At 32.5% G+C, this 24,765-nt stretch overlaps 1 protein-coding gene across 1 annotated transcript in view; it reads right to left on the bottom strand.

The window, feature by feature from the left end:
- Positions 1–3,774: 3,774 nt before the first annotated feature.
- LOC148283035 (netrin receptor UNC5C-like) overlaps positions 3,775–24,765 on the bottom strand; it is a gene marked incomplete at its 5' end in the record, with an annotated part of 35,184 nt that continues 14,193 nt past the window's right edge. The window contains 5 exons of the mRNA XM_088224142.1: positions 3,775–5,114; positions 6,273–6,524; positions 7,646–7,758; positions 8,639–8,819; positions 8,913–9,056. Coding sequence (XP_088080268.1) covers positions 3,919–5,114; positions 6,273–6,524; positions 7,646–7,758; positions 8,639–8,819; positions 8,913–9,056 — 1,886 coding nt within the window. The remainder of the gene's footprint in view (positions 5,115–6,272; positions 6,525–7,645; positions 7,759–8,638; positions 8,820–8,912; positions 9,057–24,765) is intronic.

Raw genomic sequence — 24,765 nt, 5'->3', positions numbered from 1 at the left:
CAGCACGATTTGCTTTTAACATAGGTGTAAACAATAAGAGTATCTATCCCAATTAATAAAACTCGCAGATCTTAAAACACAGTTTATTACACAAAAAGAAAATAAGTACGGAGCAACACAACAACGATGCGTACATGGTGAGTTCTGCAGGAGGAGAGAGAGGGTAGAGCTTCAGGCTGCTGACCCTAGGGGTGGCAGAAGTGTCTGAGTGTTGCCATCCTGACGGGGTGGCCATCGTTATATAAGCTTCGTAGGATCATCTTGATTTTTTTCATTTTTTTGCCAAAGCATGGGGTATATAATTATGTAGAAAAGGCTATATAATGATGCAAATACATTGTTAATATGTTAGTTCATAATGATTTATTTTTTTAAATAGGCCCGTAGGACAAATAGGTATGTATATGTTTAAATGTATTATTATGTTCGTCTCGTGATGTAGTGGTTAGCGCATTTTCATGAAATCGCTGGTTCTGGTTTGATTTTTTATAGAATTTTTAAATTTTAATTTTACCCCAAAACAAGCCAGGAGGCCCAATTTCAGTGGTAAATTACAGCACAGAATACCCAGTCTTGAGAAAAAGTATATTAAATTTTCGTGTTCTCACCGGGAATCAAACCCAAATCCTTCTGTGCATGAGTCAAGCGTCTTCACTGCTACATCACGGAGGACGCCATATTTTATAGTCCCTGGAATAAGACTGATCATAATACTCATTGAGACAGTTAGTCGATATTCGTTTAAGTTTATTAGCTTACAGGTGCATCTAAAAAAAAAAAAATGTATCTGATAATATTTTAAGAAATAAAACACGAAATCGTATCATGAATCATATTTTATTAATTTGTATTGACATCGTACACTAAGAATATTTATTCATATATCACAGATAGACACCTAAAATAAATATAATGTTTTAATTAAATCACATTATTATTATTACGTTTATAATACAAACTAAAATTGTCAATAAAAACGTTTGAAAACACAAATTATTGTATAATCGATAACTGATACATAAATACTTTATACTTCTAACATGTATTGGTTATGTTTATCTGAGTATTTGTTTATTACACTTATATTTGTTTTATATTTGATGCAGTTTACACTGGGTTATTTATAATTTACATTTATTTTACAAATATTTTTTGAAAAACACATTTACCTGTATTAATCAAGAATTAACATCAAATAACAAAAATAAAACTTTATACTGTATGGTAATCTTGGCACTGGGAAAACCAATAACTTTTATTTTTGTGAAAGGTATATCAAATATAAAAAAGATAATTTTTACAATAGACTTTAGACCAAAAATAGATAAAATGTAATTTTTTTAATAAAATTAATGATAAATAATTCAATCGCATACGAGTATCGAGAAAAGCTGTGTAAAGTATAATATTTTGAATGTAGAAGCTACGTGGTTCACAACGTTTAAAATACTGGTCCTGATATTTTACTTATCCTATAAAAATGTTCGGGTAGTTAAATACTCGTATGGTCGGCAAAGAAAAAGGTAAAACGGTAAAAAAATATTGATAAAAGAAAAATTATATTTGTCAACTCACGGTACCTAACTAAAATCTGGAACGTGGTTGCTCAGTGAGCAAACACAGGTTAAGACAGTTCGCCCTTAGTTTGTTTACAGGTAAAATAAATTGAATCCCAATACCTGCACAAGCAGTTACCAATATTTAATGAGATTACACTTGAGATTTTTTTTTTTTTTTGATAAAAAGAAATATTTGCGTTCTTATGATTTACCCAAATATTTAATTTTGATAGCCATTTTCAACGAGTTGTAAATAACTCACTATTAGAAGATGGAATCTAGTTGGGGTAAAGTGGGATTCGAACCACGGAACTTTGGTCCGTGAGTCCGAGACACTAGCTACAGGACCACAACCCGATCTGATGTTTTGATGATAGATGTTTTTCGACTTGTCTGGAAATTTGTTCGCCAACAGTTGTTCACAAGATATTTGTTCCCGGACATTTATTCGCAGAGACAATTCACCGCTGAGCGAGTTGTTTGCCACAGCACTTCTTCAGTCTTTTTTGAAATCCCAGATACCTAAAGTACGTCTAAATTTAAAATGGCGTAATCTGCCGGTTCAAAAGTTATATTTTATATATATTTATATATTTTAGTTACATAAAACTTTTAAGTATATTTTCAAATAGAAATACCTTTCAAAATTATTGTTCTTATCTTATTTATGTTTTGTTTTTTTTTTTATTGCGCGATTAAAAAAGAAAATTTGTTTAAAAATGGCAAAATCGTATGATTTCCTAATTTTGCGCGCGTTTTACCAGACTACAGCCTCAAGGCGATTTGTACGAAACACTTCATAGAAACTGAAATCCTCTGTTTTCGGTTAAAAATAATATTTTCATTAAATATTTGGAGAACAAGTGTATTGGCGATTGAACGTTTAACATATAAAAATGTCATCATAAATATTCGGCGAAGAAGTGCTGTGGTGAACAACTCGCTCGGCTTTGAATTGTCTCTGCGAAGAAATGTCCGGGAACAAATGTCTTGCGAACAACTGTTGGCGAACAAATTTCCAGGAACCGTTTTTAATTTTTGTGTTAACCGGAAAAGCAAATCTCGATACGCATCGCTGGTCAGCCCAAGCTCCGATAAGCAACTTGATTTAGATAGAGAGCTCAAAATTTTGTTGAAAAGTCGTCAAGCAGCTTATTTATAAATTTACACATTTGATCGACGTTTTTTAATTTTATTTTTTGGTTCGCGAAAAATATCGATGACCTCTAAACTAATTATGATCATTTTTTTAAAAGGAACAACCCACTAAGTCTCTACTCTAGAGGCTTATCAGCAGGTGGGAAAGAAAAGATCTAGAAGTAAGTTATTAATAATACACCTTGGGTACATTATAACAGAATAGGCATTTGTATAATAATAAGTATGAAATCGACTCTAAAGGTATATCCAAAAATTGGTAACTCATAAAACAAATCCTTTCGAATAAAGTTTTTACTATCTTTGGTGGGTTAAAAAATTAAGGCAGATTAATTTACTATACATTACGTACAGAAACGATCCAAGAACTTTGAAATAAATACTAAATTGAAATTATAATAATCAATGATACCAATTAAGTTAACACCAATAATTATTTTATTACATAAAACCCTCTAATTAAAAATTATAACGTATGTTTCAACTACAGCCTACAGTACAATTTGGGAAAAGTAAGGCGGATATTAATTACATCAATAATTTTCTAATGCTATTATTTATGCATATACCTAATATCAAAATCTACCAAAAATATTATATTTGGTTTTTACTACCCACATTAATACTTAAGAAGGCTACGTATGAATAGGTATATAGTCAATATAATATAATATAATTTACACAAATTAATTGAATAAATTGTCATAATCAAACAATTTGATAGTGAGTCTTTTTGATTAATTTATGAAAATGTGCATTTTTACAATAAGTTAAATTTTTTTTTAAAAAACATTTTTTTTAACATTTACTTACAAATATATTTCGATAAAAATAGGATAAAAATGTTTCGATGTAAAAATCGATGCAATAAACATAAAAAAAAATATACAAATAAAAAAAATGGTCCCCTCGCATCAAACACTATCAATTCGATAAAAAATAAGTATTTTATCAGTACATTAACTATTTCAACACTAATTTTACAATATTGTATATTCGAGTACATAAAATTATAATTTTGGGAGAGAAAAAAACATATTAAAAGCTCTGAATTACAGTCGTTCCTTTCGGGTTATATTTAAGTAAGTAAGAGTTGGAATATAACGGTGTTCCTAACTCGCGGTAAACGGCCCAACTTTGTTACGAATTAAGTGGCTGGACTATCTCACACACTGAAGATGGCGACCGCAAGTGTTTTGATTTATAGCCAACTGGGACCTAAACTGCTTTCGATTACTCTGACAGCATCATTACGTCCCATGGTCCGCAGTACAGTCGCCAGATCAGCTACAGCGCTCGTGTTTCTATGGCGACACTCCCACAAATCCAATATCGCCTCAGTCGGGGAGCTTTTAGTGGCGAAGAAGTTTATGTACCTATCAACGTTCAATTTTTGAGCCAAAAGCCTCCAGTCATTTCCTCGCGACATCGGTGGGTCCAAGCAACTGCACAATTGTTTTTTAACGTTTTTGGGAAGTCGAAATGGCACTAACGGAGTATCAGCTATGCACGTAGTGACTCCTCGGTTATTTACAGTCAGGTTTTTAGGCCTAAAAAAAGATTCATTATACTCGTCGACCATTCTATAGTGCGAAGATTTATTGTCTAGTGAGTTTTCAGTAATAATCATGTTCATCTCGCTGTTGAGGTAAGTTCTTCTGTTTTGGCGAATGGGGGAACTACAGTTCTCTTCGGATGATGATATAATAAACGTTTGTTTATAAGATAGATTTTGCTTTTGGTAGGCTGATAGTTTAAAGTCTAACGTGTTAATTGAATCAGTTTGTTCGAGTGTAAATCCGCAATGAAGTGTATTCGAACAAGAATGCCAAACGTGCGAAAATTGAATTTCTTGATAGGAAGAAGATTTCGTTTTCCAGCCCAACCCGATATCTTCTAGGATCACACACAGATTAGCTCCCCCGTCCTGATATAGTAAGGTTTTCGGTTTATCCATAAGTACTCCACCCATACGGGCTTCATAATCTGAGCAATAATGCAGCGCAGCAGCAGTGTCTTCGAACACGTAAACACGAATGGCGAAGTCTTTTGCCGTTTTCGAGTTCATAAGTGGTCCATAAATAGCGAGTTTCAACTTTTTGACTGACTTTCCGTTTAAGCTTTCGCCGACTAACACAAAGGTCGACAATGCTTCAGTGACTAAAAATACATTATCCGAATCGAGTTGCGTAAAAATTGGAGTGTTAATAGTTTCTTCTCCGAGACTTACTACCTTTCTCCAAGTCGGTTGAACCTTTTCTTTATCCAAAGTTAGTAAAGAGAGATTCCAAAATCCGTGCCTGAGACTAGCGCAATGCGGGATTTGGATGATGATGGACTTATCAATTTTAACGGATGATGGTCCTACACGAATTACTGGACTTACTTGCGTTGTACCTAGAAAAACATTGTTTGTTTAGAGATGATCAAATTTAATACTTGAACTACAAAGCAATGATGAACAATGAAATAGACACGTTACAAGCGCGAACAAAAAAAGGCATTTTAATTCGCGAGTGATTGCCTGCTGTGCCTTCGGCTCCAACGGACTTTTATCATGATCCATCACGACGCTACTCAGAATTATGTCTTGTATGATTAAAAAAAATACCACGACGGTCAAAATCAGAATTGACTATACATAGTTTTTTCTTTACAATCAAACACAATTCAATTAAATAAATAACGTCGTTGCGCCGGGAATAACGGTTATATTATTTTCCTTTCTTAAAGGTATTGTTGATTTATCATTAAGATTACACAATTTTGTTTCAACGAAATACACTTAAATGTTTTCATTAAATATATGACTCATTTTTCCTTTTTGCTATCAATAAAAAATATTCCATCATCAAAAGATTTTTGTATTATTAATTGCCTTAACAGTTTTTAGAGTTTACTTGACAGATGTCCGCGCAACGACGACACGTAGATAATTAGTTGTATTCATAAAGTAAAGCAAACCTGACAACCAGTGTCGTAGTTATGAAACTAAATGTATTTTTCTTTCTTACTTTAATGTTTTTATTTGTACAGTAATAAGCTATCTCTTTATATCGAATAAAGAAGTTCAGTAGTTAAAATAAAAATATTTTTTCATTTATTTATTGTGTCAAACTAAGCCAAATTTAAAAAAATACAAATATTCATACTATTGTCTCAGCGCTTTGATTTTTAAAGTAACTCCGCGTGTGACATCACAAATTCACTTCTGTGAGTTTTGCTGATTGCCAAATTGGCCTCGTGTTAACCAGAAATTTATCACAACACAGTCATCGGTTGATTCGGAAGAACTAGTGACGTCGTTCAAAGTAGTTATTTTGCATTAAAAGCATTTTAATTATTTTTTTCGTACATTTTCAAAAAACTTTGCCATACAATGCAATGCTTTAATTTTTACCGCGCCTAAGAAAACATTTTTCGTATCCGATTTCCCGTAGAACTGAAATTCCTCATTGTCGAGAACAACTCAATATTTGGTTAATATGATATGCAATTAGTAAGGTAATAACGTGTATATTTGTTAAACGTCTGTGTTGTAAATAGTTTTCTTACCTTCTGAAAGTTTCGGCCGGTATCTATCATCTTTAACAAGGGTGATGTTAATATTTTCCTTCGAGGTTTTTAAGATTGCTCCTTCCGGTATTGAAATCGCAACACCCACTCCTTCCAAGTCCAACCTTCCTCCGGGTGACCCCACAGTTTGGCTGACAGTGCATACCGTCGTAACTAGATCGCCAAAGGCTGGTCCTCCAGAGAGTGCATTCAAAGTCACAATTTCATTCGCAACGTCGTAAGTAGTGTCAGCTAAATAATAAACAACATTTTGCTATAAAAAGTATGAAATTCATTGATTTTATCAAATAAAACACTATTTTTTTTAAATTTACTGAAAAAATATTTACAAACACTGAATTGATTTATTTCGAGAAAATACCAGCCATTACAAAAAAATATTTACAAATTTAAAGCCAATGAGGACCGTTTTCATAAAGTGAAATTTCAATAAAACAACCAAAAGCCCTTTTTTATTGAAATGGGTTTTTCCATGTAAGCTTTATCGATTGGTGAATTAAAACTTTTACAAAATGAAATAACTACACTCCATAGAGTTTTTACAAAGTGAAATATCTACATATTTTTTAGGGTGTTAAGGTTTTTAAAATCGAAAAAAAATCACAAACAAAACATGATTTCGGCCAAGAAAAAAGAATTATAATAATAAAATAATATTATTTGAAAAAAAAATATATCACTTTAGTTGTGCTATTATGTATGTAAAAAATATATAAGAAGTAAATACCTAAATGTGTATATTTACATAGGTACTTATATATGTCAGTAAACATATAATTTAACAAAAAATCATTTTACAATGATTTCATGCTTCAAGTAAACTTATTTAATTCCCAACATAAATCAATTTTTCATACATTTATATCACAAAAATATACATATATTTTTTTTGTAAATATTCGTGAATTTAGAAAATTTTTATAAATAATTTTTCTGATTTTACATTTTTGATTTTTTATAGATGTGTAAGGATTTTATATATCTATTAAACGTAATTTTTATTTTTAACATGAAAAAAGCTTCTGAAAAATTTCCTTTTTTTAGATATTTCGCTTAGTTAAAACGGGCTTCAATTATACGCTTCTACATAATGTTAAATACAATGAAAAAAAAAGTATTCGTGTGAAGAGTGTTACTTTGAATCACTCCACTTGCAAAAAAATAAATACCAAAAATTTTAATGAAATACAAAATAAAACTAATTTTTAGGAAGAAATTCACGGTTTTTTCGCTTGTTGTTTTTATAATTTTAATTACTCAACGAGTTTTTGTATTTGGCATTTAATTTGTGGAGTGCCAGACGAGTAACTAAGAGTTAAATCAATATTTTGTATTTTATACTTTATACTTACAGCTGGTAAAGCAACTAACTGAAGAGTGTTCCGAATCGCTGTAGGGTTTTCTGTCATAATTTTCACTTTCAGTTTCATTTTGTACCATTTGACTGTCAATCGGAACAGCGTAACTAGAAGAAAATAAAAATATCATTTTGAAAAATAAAGGATTTAAGTATAATAAACAAGGTTTCCTAAAGCAGATACTAAATTAACTTGATTATTTAATATACTCTGCTGCAAATTAATGTAAATAAAATTGCATAACCAAGTCACTTTCAGTAAAAAATAAAAAATTGTCTATCGCGAGACCGCATTTATTTTAAAAGATTTTTTTTTTTTTTTTAATCAAATAAAACCGAAATTGCCGAAACAAGTTGGTCATTAAATTTAAAATAAAGTCGTACACGAAAAACCAAGAGAATTTATTTAATAGTAAAACGAATTCTCGCGTGGATGCGGAGCGAGAAATTGCGGAAGGCAAAGCCCTGGGGCTTCTACGAAATATTTTGGCGGAGGGGACTGTATTTTAATTTTAATAAAATAAGTTAATATCCTCGATATGCGGTATGTAGAGTCAATTGGTCACAACCTCAACAAATTAGATGGATTAGAAATGGATGCCACTAACTTGGTTTGTTCTTGATGGAATTGCGGTGGCTAGAACACTAGAACAGGCCCCCAATTTGGAGCTAAACACTGGTGGTTGGTGGAAACAAAGTCTATGATGCGGCACACGTTCAACAAAATTAACGCGCGATTCACTACACGAGGTCTTATTGTGGCGGATGATCAATAGATACTAAGGTGGGAAGTGAACAGTTGTTTTAGGTACAAAGTATGTTGAAGTTGCGACAATATTTTAACAATGCATACCCACATAATTGGCAACCATTATTTGAATCTTTCATTAATAATGTTCCACAAAGTTGATGTTTCGCGCATTAAAAATGAAATAAAATAAAAGTACACATTTTTTTTGAACATGAAATAACCAATTAACCAACTTACCAAGTATTCAAGTGTGGTACATCATAGTGATGTTCAGTTACGGAAGTTGATATTGCATTCGATTGCTTGTTGGGTGTTACGAATGGCGGGTACTCGTAACAGGGAGGGCCGTCAGAGTTGTGCATCAAATCTGGTTGTTGCATTTTTTTGTCAGGATCTTGAAAGAACTGCGCTCTGACATCTGCAAGAATCGTGATCGCAATTTAAATCGGTTCGTTAGTGCAATTACAAATTTATACATATATCGCACTATGGGAACTACAAACTCGCTTACCTGTTCGACGGTTGTTGTAGAATGAGCGATCGGTGCATTTGAATTTCAAATAAGCGCATACCAGAATAATGATCAGAGATATGGATAGTAAAAATAATGATATAATGAGGGCGTGCTGTTGACTGTTGCTGAAAGCCGGCGCACCTGTTGACAAAAAATATTTTTTATTATTTTCCTGGACAAAATTCACATGAAAAACATTTGAAAATAGTAATTCAAGAAAGAAATTCAATGAAGGGCGCTTCACTTTATATAAATTATCCTCCGTCAAAACAATAACCGGTTTCCGCCGCCGCGGAACCATAATCTCCTATTTATTGACTTAGTACCTTGCACCTCACCTGGAGATGGAAACTAGGTTTAATAAATATTAACCGGGATAATCGTCTTGGCACCGTATGCCTCCCTAACTGCTTCCCATCTGGTCTTGACATATGACTACACTCCCTTTAACACGAAGTGACATGCTCCAGCGGCGGACATGTGGTGCGGCTGTTGCGGAAAATTTATTGTCGGTATTATTCATTATTATTTCTCAAGAGCAACACTATGTCCGATACATACACCAATGTACCGAATATTCACCGTGACACCCACAGCACCGCGTCCCGTCGCTTACATTATTTGAATCTCGTCTTGTACGTGTCGATAGAAGATACCTTCGACAAAATATTACGTATTGTATCGATATTCCTTTTCAATTTCAAACATCGAGCCAGGGGAATAAATTATTGCACTTTTTAGTTCAATAAATAATTGTATTTATTATGCGTAGACCTCAATCTCACGCGTCGTTAAGGGGGATTACTTTCGAATATTTAAAAAACTTATTTTCATGTAAAATTTATCGACCTTAAACCTTTATAGCATCATGTTACATTTCTGTTACAAAACGTTTTAGGGGTTGAAAAATCCTAAATAAATAGCAAAGTCAATTTAAAGCAATGTTACTACTCCACAGGTATAAACCATTTCATGCAATTAAAGTACATTTTCTCATAAACAAATGATTACTATTGGACCTTTGTATAAGAGAAAACACATGTCAAAGAAAATCTACTCTTAGGTCAGCATTTGATTCAGGAAGAGGAAAACTTGTCGAAATCCGGCGCTCCCCAAATACTAAATTTGGAGATCGTGCTTTTGCCGTCGCCGGCCTCTCCGCCTGGAACCAATTACCTTTAAACTTACGAATCATCGACAGACCCAGTCAGTTCAGATCCCAACTAAAATCCCACTTCTTTAGACTATCATACCCTCAATTTTAAATCTGGACATTTAATATATCACTTAAGTTTAGTTAGAATGTAAGTTTAGGTATACAATTGTAAAGAGATTTTTTACAAAAATGGCGCTATATAAATCAGCCAAATATTATAGTTTTATTACATGATGATGTTAGAATGATGAATTTGAGATGAAACTAATAGAGACGCGTATTTGACATATAAAAAAAGTAGATTATATATTTATACCTGCTATTTAGTATATATTTTGAGCTTCGTTAAAATATTGAGTTTTTCTACTGACATTTCTTGGTGGAACTGCATTTTAATAATAATGATAAAAATACTAATATAGTTTTATTCCACTTTTATTTATAATGCTTTACCAGTGACCGGGTTGAGTCGTGACCCACATCGTCAGACTGGTAGGAGACAACAATTTTCTTTGTTTTATACAAGTGCAAGCAGGGGTTGTAAATCATGATTTTATATATTTATGGAAATAGTCTTCCACCAGTCTGACGATGTCGGTCACGACGAAACCCGGTCACTGGTAAAAAATTATAAATAAAAGTGGAATAAAACCATATACGTATTTTTATTTTTATAATTTGTTAAAATAAGAAAAACAATGGTGGTTTCAAAATGCTTCATACTGATATGACACTAAAGAATACTAGAGGCATTTTAACACGATGTGACATAAATATAACACTTCAATTTTTTACCGTTTTTACATTTTATTATGAAAAATTTTATAACCTTAAATAACGTGTTTCCTTTTTTGGAAAAAGCTATCAGAATCCCAGGTGTTTAAGAATTTTAAAGAAATTTATTTGTAAAGAGTTAATATGACTTTAAAAAAAGTCTGTTAAATGTTTTAAAAGCTTTAGAAATAAACAAAACCATCCTACAAACAGATTGTGTTAAGAGTATAAAATGACGGGAGTGTCACAATATGTTAGCTAAACAAATAATGTTGAATTCAGAACAAATCCACAAATCTGTGGCAAACAAAACGACTAAAATGTGACGTACATATTGCTGTAAGTATTACACTAATATTACTTAGAGAAAGGAGAGTGCTAGGTACGAGTACATAGGGGTGTCCATCCGTTGGTGGCATAACTTTGGCCACATTTGACCGTAGCGAGCTGTTTAGTATGCACTGGCGTAGTTTGCAGGAGTGCACGAGACACCGACATATTACTCGGAATCTGGGGGAGGTATTCTGAATAATTAATGAAGAGTATGAAAGATAAATGATAGGGGGCCGGACATGCCCCCCGAGAGGGAAACCATGATACAACAGTTTTATGCAAACAGCAAACCCGTCGGAAGCCAGTACCTGGGTGGGCATGAAATAAACATTACGCGACGCCAGCGCCAGTTGCAGCGTATCAGCGCCGCGATTATGATGGGAAGCTAAGGACGTCATACCTTCACCATGACGGTGTAGTTGAAGATAAATTCTCTCGAGCGATTACGAAGATACACTACCGATCCCCCACCTTCAAGATGTGGATAGGTACATCGATATGTAAAAGTAGAAGCGTACGTCACGGTACACATATCTACGCACTAAAGTAACATTGCTTCATTTTGACGTCTCAGTCGAAGATAAATTCTCACAAGCGATTACGAAGATACACTACCGATCCCACTACCATCAAATTTTGATGTAAGTACATCGATTTGTACTGACGTGTCTAATACCCCTCATTACGCATATCTACGCATTCTAAGTGACAAAAAATTTAGTCCACATAACAATATTTTCTTTAATTCCAATTCACTTACATTTTGATAAGTTCTGAGGTGGGCACTTTTATTATGAATATGAGCGAGAAATAAATTAATTTTGATGTCGAATTGAATTCTGATATTTATTTATTTATTTATTCATATTTTTCGCTTACAAACTATAAATTAATAATAAAAATAATGTGACCTCACTGGGGTTTCCCGTGCCGAGGACACTTAACAATTTAGTTTTTTTTAATTAAATTTGAGAATAAACAAAGAAGACTCACTTAAAAAACAAACATAATTAACAAATATTCAGACAGTTTTAAAAACAAGGTATTTATATACATCTATATTATTTATATTACAAAACACACTATGAAAACAACAAAAACCTAACATAAGCCATACAGTTGTGGAGCAGTTGATTCAGCATTGGTATGGGCGAATGAGACAATCCATTTTACTTCTACCTAGCTCCACTATCCATTTTTTTATAGCCTTTTTAAACATTTTCTCATTACTAATTGCTTTAATAGATAGTGGAAGTAGGTTATAGATTTTAATTGAATAATACTCAAAATCCCTTCGTCTGAAAGTGGTATTAGTTTGTATTTGTTTAAGTTGTTTATGTGTTGAGGATCTAGTGATTATATTATATGTATGTGATGTATTGTGGGGGTTATGTCTTTCATTTGAGTAAGAGTAGTAATAATACAACTGTCAGTTTTGAAAACGAACGCCTAGATGCACAAATAATGTAGCTAGATTTAGGCCCAATTAACATATAAGAGCATCTAGGCATAAAATGTTTCCACAATAAAAAAATAATTTGGTAATTATATTTTTTCCATCTGTTTTACAATCTTCCTGAGTGTACGTATCGAGAGGTTAAAGAAGTCAGCTTTGTTATCACTCGGTAAATAAATAAAAACGATCGTTAAGCAAACTGTCTTGGTAATTGTCAAAAGTCATATAAAAATCATGTTCAAGCGAGCATTTTTTGCTTGAATTAGGATTTATTAGAGTTTATAATCGCTTTGAAGTGGGCATTTTTTATCACAAATAAATAAGAACTTTTGAAAATTTTAATGAAGCAAGGAACGCGGACTAAATTTTCGGGGTCATTCTTTGGTTGGATTCGATCATATGACGTCAAGACGACCAGTCGGTAGAACATACCACGGCAGATAGAGATAGTAGAGAAGTTAAGTGTACCGTCCGTGCGGTTCGACAGCGTTCATAATCGCAGCCCTGGTCCAGCACACGTCGTATCGTCACCGTCGGGTCGGTGTCGCTGGCTAAAAAATATTGTTGTCTGGAAATTTAGTAAATAAGGATATTTAAATTCACAAAATATTACCGAAACCGCACCAGGTGCTAAATTAGAAACTGCATTGGTATTTGGTACACCAATCGGAACTTATCTCGTTCACTTTTTTTGCTCCACGAAAGTATAAGAGAGTTTACTATTACTAGCACTATTCACTATTACTAGTTTACTATTAAGCACAGTAATTTCTAATAAAAATATGTCAATCGAAGCTAAACTGGCAGTGCACAACGGAGTTTTAGTCCCAACACTTATGTATGGAAGTGAAACATGGAACTGGCAGAGGAAGGATGAAAGCCGAGTGAACGCGGTTGAAATGCGATCTCTTAGACGAATGTGTGGAAGATCAATGTATGACAGGGTTACGAATGATGAAATCAGGCGAGAGTGTTAATCTGAGACAAGTATAATTGATAAGATTAAGAAAGGGTCTCTGAGATGGTTTGGTCACGTAGAACGAATGGACGACGAGAGAATGGTAAAACAAGTATATATGGCAAAAATGAACGGCAACGTTAGACGAGGACGACCAAGGAAGACGTGGCATGATCAGATAAACCAAAATCTTAAGTCTGGTCATGTCAAAAGCAGACAGAACCGAAGGGCATGTATGACAAGATGTATGAATGTGGAAGAGGCTAGGAGTGTATGCCAGGATAGACGTGTGTGGCGGTCCATTCTCTCTGCCTACCCCTACGGGGAAATGGCGTGATGGTAGTAGTAGTAGTAGTAGTACTATTACTATACTAACTAACTAACTAACTAACCATCACGCCATTTCCCCGGAGGGGTAGGCAGAGAGGATAGAACGCCACGCCACTCTGTCCTGGCACACTTCCTTTGCTTCCTTCACATTCATACATCTTCTCATGCACGCTCGTCGATTATTCCGACTTTCCACATGACCACTTTCAAGAATTTGTTGTACTTGATCATGCCATGTCTTTCTCGGCCTTCCTCGACTTCTGCAACCAGACACATACTAAACTGGTAAATATAATATAAATATTCCGAATGAGTCAAACCGGTTGATAAATGTAATTATCAATTTTAATTTGGAGAAAATTCCCCGATACAATTGGTCCATTGGATAAATGAATAATATCGCAATTAAATGAAGCTGACCGCGACCCAGATAACCGTTCCACGGTGTGCTCCATTCAAAGTTATCTGATATATTTGTGCGCTACAACTCCACACACGTAACACAATATGTATGTAGAATGACTAATGTTGAGGACATTATTTATTCTGATACACGATGTTCATTAATTAATGAATAGGGGTCCAAATGCATAGATTATTGGTGAATTACAATAATTTACGTACCTACAGATAAAATCGTTGGATTTTATTTCCCCCTTGTAAAAACACGAGTTTTTGCAAAATCGTTTAATTTATCATTTTTAACAAATGAATGGCGAGATCTGTGCAGTATGAAAAGTTGAGACAAGCATTATCGTCATACTGTCATTCTTGAATTTCCACCGTCCATGCGCTCAGTAGCTGCAAGACTTGTTGTTATCTAACTTCTAATTGTATAAATTTATTTTTATTTCGTTTTTTAGAATATCACTTAAACTCTAAACTTCATTTTCAAATAAAAATGTAAATAGGGGTTAGATTTCTTATTGTCCATGCGCTATGTAGCTGCAAGACGTGCTGTTATCTAGCTCCTATATATCAAAATTGTTATATATCATAATTGAAGACGAGAAACTAGAATCCCAACCGTCCATGCGCTCTGTAGCTGCAAGACGTGCTGGGATATTTATTTATTGTACAGCGCCCTTGAGGTGATTTTCACAAAAATGGCGCTAAATAAATTATCCAAATATTATTATTATATTATTATCTAAGAAAGAACCGGTTTGTGTTCCCGTGGCCAGAGTAGATAAAATGTACGAGGTTTGATCCCAGTTCTACCATAACTTGATTTTCATTTTCTAATACTGACTTATTTACAACTAGGGAGTGAAATCCAGCCTGTCTACGAACATTTGGACATACTCAAAACATTGTTGATTAAACTAATTGATACAAGAAGTATAAACAATTAAAATGTATTTTCGGGCGTTGCCAAGTAAGAGAAATAATTCAGCCAGATAAATCTCACCCACATATATAAATGTCTCAGCTCTTTTACTTTGCAAAACTCAACAGGTACAACAATTGAGGAACAGTGAATGTTAAACATGGGCTGAATAGTGAATGTTACACATTGCATAAAGTGGCTACTTAAACCAGTCAATGACAGTTTATAAGCCCTGTAAATGCCCGGACTCCTATAATTCCATCTAAAAAATATTTTCTCTTTTTGTTTGCAATAAATGAAGATATTTCAAAACTCATTATCTTACCCCACATTCATCCTCATTTAATACGTATAACTTAATGTACTTTTTAAAATTAATGTTAACATTTGCAAGCCTTACCTCCCAATTAACATCCCATAGCTGTTATTTTTAATTAATTAGGTATTTTTTATATTTTTACATATGTATGTATGTTTTGATATGTATTTGTGGTTTTTTAGTACAAATTTTTTACCAGTCTGTTTTTTGATTGGCTGGAAAATATTGCTTTTAATAATAAGTAGACCAATGTACTTTTTATTTGCACTTAAAGTTTCAAATAAATATATATTTACAACACGTTGAAAGTGGCCCTAAAACTAAATTTTTCACTAAATCATTAGACGCAAATATTAATTTTCTCAACTTGTCAGATCAGTTAATATATTGTTTCACGAAGATCCCAATACGTTCAGCGAACAGAACCCTGGTTTATCAAAGTAAATTTTCACGATTTGCAGGCGTTGTTCTATTCTAAGACGTTGCATTATTAATTTGAGTATTGTTACATACCACGAATAATAAACTTTATTAGGTAATTTAAGAAATGCAAAATAAAACTATCATTAATTTGACAAGAGACGGTATTACCAATTGAAAGTTCTATTACCACTATGAATCAGCCGTTAGCTGAATACGCAAATAATATTCAGTGTGTATGCGCTATGCAATGTCTTAGTATCGTTCAAAGCTTGGCAGAAAATGAAAATAACCCCACGTTGGTTGGCAGATTGATAGCAAACTTCTAGTGGGTATCACCTCCTTATATTGGTACAGATTATTGTAGCTGCCTGTATAGTAGGGTGCATTAGGAAAAAAATTTGGAGATTCAAAATTTCAATTTGTCACTATAGTCTGTATGGCACCCCATGTTCACTAATTTTTTTTTTGTAAAATTGAAAAAATTTGCTCTCCTGGAATGGGCCTAAAGTTAGATTTTTTTTCTTAAAAACGTAGATTTTTAAAACGTTTTTTTCACAAACAAATATATAATTTTTGCATTTAAATAATAAAATGTAATTTTTAGAATGTTATATAACAGTATTTGAATATATATGACTATCATGTAATATTTAGGTCTTCCGGATTAGATATAAAATTATCACCTTTTCACAAAATGTAGGCCTGTTGTAAATTTGTCGCGATAAACATGAAAGAAAAACACATACCTTAGGTTGAGGAATTAGATTCAACATATTTTGAACACGTATCTCCAGGCTCTAGGAAAGATATTAACTAAAATTTTATGTAAAATCTATTAAAGCCATTGGTTGTGATGGATTACCATAACGCATTAGCATAAAATATATAGATTCACTAATGGATTCATTTTATTTTTTGAAAATGCTTAAACCTTCCAGAGCATGTTGTGCGTTAAGGACAAAAGCCACTTAACAAAAAAAAAAGGTTAAAACGAGTTGAGATCATAAAACGATATCAATTAACATTGTCCATCTTTCTGCATCAAAAAAACGCAACATTTGGATGGGAATAGGACAAACCGTTACATCGGTCTCTTTATTACTCTGAAAATTTAGATTCCGCGTCAGTACGGAAGCGACGCAATTAGTGTTGTGTATACATTGCTATGTGAAGGACGCAACGCAGATAAACATATAGTGACCGAAAGCCGGTTGAATCGATTTTATTCGGATACAATTGGTACGTTTACTTTATTTTTTAAAATATTAAAACGACCAATTAAGATTTGTAATTGTTTTGTTCCTACTTACCGATAATCCTAGTGACTTATTTACGTTTATATCACTTTGTGAATAAATAAAAACATGTATTTGGTACCTGATCTGACCTAATAAAAATTATATCATTATCTTATTCATCAAAGTACTTTTTTTTATCAATCTAATAATGACCCATTAAATAAATGTCTTGTTTAAACTTATTGTTCATTTATTTTTATTGCGCTTTTTTTTATAAATTCATAGTTGAAAGCTTTCGGTGTAATTTTTAATTCTAAATTTGGTGCTTACTTCGAAAAATACGCAGCACTCAACGAAAGAATACAAAGGTCTCACAATGCACATTCTTCTTTTGCAATTTCCTAAAAACTTTTTGAGTTTCGTCCTAAAGGTGCGATGTAATGTTGTGTTTGCTTCATTTAGACAATTTGCCACGTAAGAAAGCTGTGGTTGCCCTCGACAGTCCAACATCTGGATCTAATTATTTTAGTGGTTTAATAGGGAAACGATGAACAGTTTTTGTACGTTAAAATAAAAAAACTTTGGGCTTAATCCGGGAGAACCCAATATTTCTTAATTTGACTATTTTTTTTTGTATACGTGACAACTTTTTATCGACTTGAAATTGTGAATTTAAAAAAATGTGTTTTCGTGACACACCCTACTATATAGATATAATTACGTAACGGAATAAATAATTATTTCCTCTATTCTGAATACACAAACCCATTAATTACACGCTCTGAATGGCTGCTGATAGATTCTACACTCAGGTCAATTGGAGGAAAGCAATAAGCTTATGGTCCAACTATTAGATTAATCATGACAGAATTTTATTAATACAACGATAATAATTTGAGGATTTACATAATATTTTAAATAATTCCGTTTTTCTCCAGTCGCTTTAATGAATTAATCACAGAGGTTAGCGATAAATTAAACATGTTAAAATACCCGCGGACTTTAGGTGCTTGTACAAGATACTAGATACTACTTGAATTGTTAACGTACTAATTTCAAAATACAGAAAGAGGACGAGCAAATAGGAAAATATCTTATACTACGAATACCACTACTACTTTCACTACCATCACGCCATTTCGGAGAAAATTGACCGCCACACACGTCTATCCTGGCAAATATTCCTAGCTTCTTCCACATTCCTATATCTTGTCATACATGCCCTTTGGTTTCGTCTGCTTTTGATATGACCAGACTAAAGATTTTGGTTTATCTGATCTTGCCACGTTTCTTGGTCGTCCTCGTCTCACGTTACCGTTCATTTTCGCTGTATTTACTTGATTTACCATTAATCGTCATCCATTCGTTCTACATGACCAAACCATCTTAGAGACCTTTTCTTAATCTTATCACTTGTGCTTGACTCAGTTTTTGACAGTTTATACTCTCGTCTGATGTTATCATTCGTAACCCTGGCATACATTGATTTCCCACACATTTGTTGAAAAGATTGAATTTCAACCGCGTTTACTCATCTTTCATCCTTCCTCTGCCAGTTCCACGTTTCACTTCCATACATAAATGTTAGGACTAAAGCTCCGTTGTGCACTGCCAGTTTAGCTTCGATTGGCATATTTTTATTAGCAATTACTGTGCTTAGATTGATATTGTAGATAAATGTTTTCATACATAAATGTAAAAATAAAATTCAATAAAAATACTTCGTACTGTATTTCATAAACCTTTATTACTTTAAAATTATTTTTTCCATACGCCGAATATTTCCCTGGTAAAGAATTTTTAAACTTATTTTCTCCCTGGATTATGGCACTAGAGCAGTTATTTTCGCACAATTTTGATTTGAGCACGACAAATACTCTTAGGCAATCACATAAGATAAAACAAAAAACTAACTCTTATTACGAATATATAAATATGTAGCTCAAAAAAGTCAAAAATAAATAACGAGTGTTTTTACTTGCGAAAAAACCTTTGTTTAACCAGTTAAAAGCAGGCAAGCCAACGTTCGGGCAGGACAACGTTTGTCGGGTGCGCTAGTTTAAAATAAAAGAAAAACCCTGAACCTGTGTTTTCGACCTAATGGCCACTCTCAGGTAAAAATACTGCATTTAATAAGGTACTGTGCCATAGAATAAATAAATAAATAAAATACTAAAAACTAAATCGGGTGAAGATATGCCCGCCTCGTGCCAACCATATCTGAAGTCCTGTGTATAATTCCGGGCAGTCTATATAAAATTTGTTTTAATGCGTCGTTTTGCGATGCAATATTTCACTTTCCTTCGACTGACACTTGAATCGTGAGGCTTCATATATCGTGGGTATACAAGAAAAACCGGTTAACTACGTTTTTGGCATATTTGAGTTATGAATACCACTAACTACAAAATTTTCCCCTCTATTTACAGATATTTAATTTTGTTTTATTTTAATATAATCGGTTAAATGAAATATCGTAATAACCGCCATTAACTAAGTTTCAGACAATTGTAGAGCGAGTAAAAACGTATATATAGCATTTCTTCTCAAATATTTACAAAGAAAATCACTTAAATGATTTCAACTGATTATTTTCCAATTAAAGTTTATGTTGTTAATAATGAATATACAAGAAAAAAACGGTTAAGTGTCTTTGTCTAGTTTTCGTTACTAAAACAATATCACATCTAAAGTTTTTATTATAAGTAAAAACAATTATTATGTGAGTTTAGCTAGTTTTCATTGAATTAAAAATATCTGCCTTAATGAAACCTCACTACAGCGAAAAACTGCGTTAAAAAAGACTTGTTAAAGTTATGCAAAACAGGAGTCACTCCCGAAGAATTCTATCATTGGTAAAAGAGTCTTTCCACTTCCGCTAATGTGATAGATGCTTTATCTGAAGATGAAGACAGTGTTGAATTTGATACAACTCAAATTCAGTTAGACAATGTCGCCGGCTAACTCAACTCGAGAAATCGAGCGCAGGTCAGTCGGCCACATGGTGAACTTGTTCGTGCGCTTGCCTGCCATTAATTAAAAATTTAAAAAAAGTATAATAAAAATCAATCCATCTTACGTCCTCAAATTGTATCGTGCTGCCATATCGTGAGGATATTAACGATCGTATGAAATCTGCTTTTATAAGATAGAAATAATTACTAACAAACATTAAGTTGACATTTTTTGGTCATGACATCATAAATGTTTTGGGAGAGTCAATATTATTCCAGTAACGCTTCAAAATGAGTCTCATTAAAACTGTTTTCATAACAAGCACACTGTGCGCACGCGCTCCGAGCAATTAAATGTGTTGATACATTTATCTGACTTCGGAGGACAACATTGTTACCATAAAACTACAACACAAATTTACTCGGCGTTGATGTTGATACTATGAACAAACAAACAAAAATTAAACAATCATGTTTTGTATAAAGTTTATATTTGGAGCACTAACTTTGTGGTTATGCATTATAATAAAATAAATAAAACAACTTTGTTTTTAACCAGTAATTTTTATTTTTCACCGACCAGTTTCAAAGCAAACAAGCTTGTTTGTCAAGGTTTACGTAACTAATGAATTGATTCCTTTTTATTTTATTTCTATCATGTTCACTAAATACTACACGTGGACCCAATAAATCAAGTGTTTTTTTTCTTACACGGGTGGTAATATGATATCATTATTTTCTTATACAATAAAAAAGATTGCTAATAATAATGAGAACTTAATTGATAAAATATTAAATCAAAAACAAAAACGCAAACTTGTAAACAAATATTTATATTCGACTCCCACAGTAAATAAAGCAAACCCACGTAAACAATGGAGGCGGATTCTTTTTATAAATGACATTTTTTCAAAACAATTATCAAATTCCCTACCATCAAACATTAAACCGGCTTTCTACACAACTTTGGAACATTGTTAAAAAATCACAAAGACAAAGTCCATAAACATAATAAATCTGGAATATACCAATTAAATTGTAATGATTGCGATTCAATCTACATTGGAAAAACTAAAAGAAACTTTAATATTAGAGTAAAAGAACAGATGCTTAAATAATAATAATTTTTCTGAATTCGCAAATCATCTGATAGAAAATAATCATAACTTCAATAAAGACACTGGATTAAAAGTACTTCATGTTGAAAATAAAAAATTAAAATTAGACAACTTAGAAATATTAGAAATTAAATAAGCAATTCATAAAAAGAAAATAATAATTAATAACCAAATAAACAATATTTCTTTTAGTCCTCTCCTGGCTTACTTCGAAAATAATGATATCAGATTACCACCCGTGTAAGAAAAAAAACACTTGATTTATTGGGTCCACGTGTAGTATTTAGTGAACATGATAGAAATAAAATAAAAAGGAATCAATTCATTAGTTACGTAAACCTTGACAAAGAAGCTTGTTTGCTTTGAAACCGGTCGGTGAAAAATAAAAATTAGTGGTTAAAAACAAAGTTGTTTTATTTATTTTTTATAATAATGTTTTGATTGTGTTTAAATAATTGTGTACAAGAGACAAGGGCTGAATTATTCTACCCCCCAGAGAGTTACCAAAATTTAATTAAATTGCAATACACATTCAGAATACTTTTGAAAAATTGAACGTTAAATTCTTTACTACATAAAAGTTGGCGGAACATGCTCACTAAAACTACTTTTCATTTTATACCACAAAAACAGAAATTACAGAATAACTGCTCCTAAACAGACTGAGCTTGAATGTTAAAAAGACACAGTGTTTTTTATTTTGAAAGAGGAGCAATGAATCATTCAATCAACCCTAGATTAAAAATAAATGGTTTCCAGGTCGTCGTTCTTTGTGATGTTAAAATACGTTATTTTAACTTTATTTTACACTATACCAAAAGGCGTATAGTATAAGTATAACCGTAATTTTACGATAATTTTCGTAAATTACGGTAGTTTTACCGAAAAACATGAAGAATTTTCGTAAAAAAATCTTTTTTTTTATTTTTTATTCTGAAAACATACAGTCATACATAATAAGTATTAAAAATACAATTTTTCAACATAAAAAGACCAAATAATTTTTCATAAATTATGCAAAAGGTATAAACATTAAATGTGACCAAAAAATAAATAAATAAGAAATTCAAGTGAGAAAATAATAATTGTTAATATTTGCGTTTTCCATGGGGGTTATCGTTGGTAATAAATTAAAACAAATAAAAATACCGCATGCACACTCCGAGCCATCCACGCACCCACACACGAACGCACTTTAAAAACGCACAGCTTTAGATAAGTTCGAACATATATGTTAGTTGAAGAGCAGAAACTTTTTACTGACATAAAGATGACGTCATTTTTATAAGTTGCGAAATACAAATGAAAAAATAGTTTTTTCTACTTTTTTCTAAGTTGTTTTTTTTTTACAATTATATTTCAAGATTATGATGATATTTTGTTTAAAAAAATCGATTCCCTCAAAAAATCTACAATCAAGACAGCGCAGCGGTGCAATGGTTGCCAAAAAAAACTCATACATAAAAAAGCTGTTCTGATGTGAAAAAGTTGAAAAATTCCTCTCCTCTTCTGCTTCATTCGATCTTCTCATCCTTTCTTGCTCTTTTTCTCTCTCGTCTTCTATATTATATTATTTTTTCTCTTTACTGTGTGTTCTCTCACATATTCTCTCATTATACATATTTGTAAAAAATTCAACTGGATGTATGTACTATTTTTTTCATTATATATTCTTACACAGTAACTGTTAACGTATTACAACACTGATGAAGAAAAATTAAGAGAAGTTAATCTACAAGTCTAGGCATCCACAGGTCTTATGACATGTCATTGGCTGGTTTTAGTGGCCACTTTACACAATGTGTAACATTTACCATTCTGCCTATATTTAAACATCTATATTTCTTCTATTCATTTATCTACTGATGTTTGTGAAGTTGAAGAGCTGAAACCTTTATTGTTGCGGGTTGGATTTATCTTAATGTTAAATTTTTTGTAGACAAAGATTGGATTTAACCCCCTAGAGAGCTATTAATATAAACATATTCCAACAGAGATGAATAACTTTTAGAGGAAGGAATATAGAAGTCTACGCATCCACAGTGCTTAAGACCTATGATTGGCTGGTTTAAGTGGTAAAATTTTGACAAACTCAAAACTTGTAGATAATCCTCCTGGTCCAAGAAGTATATATATATATTTTTAATCCATGCGTTACCTTGTATACAGGAGAAATAATTCAATCAGATAAATCTCACCAGCAACAATAAAGATTTCAGTTCTTTTACTTCACAAACGTCAACAGACGGAAGAATCGAAGGAATATATATGTTCAAATATAGTGAATGTGTAAAAAGTGGTCACTAAAACCAGCCATGACAGGTCATAGGCCCTGTGGATGCCTAGACTTCTATATTCGCTTCTCTGAAAAGTTATTTATCTCTGTTGTAATACGTCAATATTAACAGCTCCATATGGAGTTGAATCCAGAAGTTGCATACAAAAATTTGGACAAACTCAAAACATAGTCGATAACAACTGTTGTTTTTCCTAAAGAAATAAAAATAAAAAACCCTTTTAACAGAAAAAAAAACCGCATGACGAATGACCATGAACGTCCCATACTCATAATAAATCTGGGCAACCACTCGACGGATCTAAACCTGGCTTTCAATGTCTTGTAACACTCCCTTAAATAAAGCTACAGGTATTTGTTATATCTTCAAAAATTAAAACTTATTCATCGTATTAATTTCCTACCGAAATTTGCCGCAAAACACGGTATTTTACCAACATCTGGTAAAATTACCGTACATTACAGGGGTAATTTTATCGCTGTACATCTCTAGTTGTTCTCCGAATTACAAATTACTTCGGGGAACGAACATTAAATCGCGTGATTCCAAGGTTGTTCAATGATCTCCCGCAACCATCATTAACGTGGAAGATCTTCAATTAAAAAAAAGAACTGAAAAAATACCGGTTTTATACTTTAAAGTGACTGTTAAAAGATAATAAATAAATGCATATAATATAAAAGTGGGTAAAATAAACCCGTTCTAACAAACTGTGCCCACCGAAAAGTTTTTAGACTCGTGGGTAACTAATTACAATACGGTACTTACTAAAAATACCAACAAAACGCTGTTCTGCAGTATTGAAACTGAAAAAAAAACAATTGATGTCTTTATTGGCGATGTTTATCAGGAAAAAAACGACTGTAAAAAAGTACTTGGGACTGTTAGTGGACTCTTAGCTTACATGGAATGAACATGTTGAGCACATGAAGGGAAAGATTGTCCCGGTTATAATAATAATAACATTTGGCTGATTTACATAGCGCCATTTTTGTGAAAAATCACCTCGAAAGCACTTTACAATTGTTTACTTAAACTTGCATTCTAACTAAATTAAAGTGACGCACTTTATTTTATGATTTAAAATTGAGGGTATGATAATACAAAACATTCCAACTGTTGTGTAGATTTTATTATTCACTTTTTTCATAAAAGTGCCATTAT

Source organism: Micrasema longulum, unplaced genomic scaffold (genome assembly GCF_059751315.1).
Source record: "Micrasema longulum isolate JH-2025_06_02 unplaced genomic scaffold, ASM5975131v1 h1tg000268l, whole genome shotgun sequence".
Classification (NCBI taxonomy): Eukaryota; Metazoa; Arthropoda; class Insecta; order Trichoptera; family Brachycentridae; genus Micrasema; species Micrasema longulum.
This window is presented reverse-complemented; position numbering and strand designations above follow the sequence as displayed.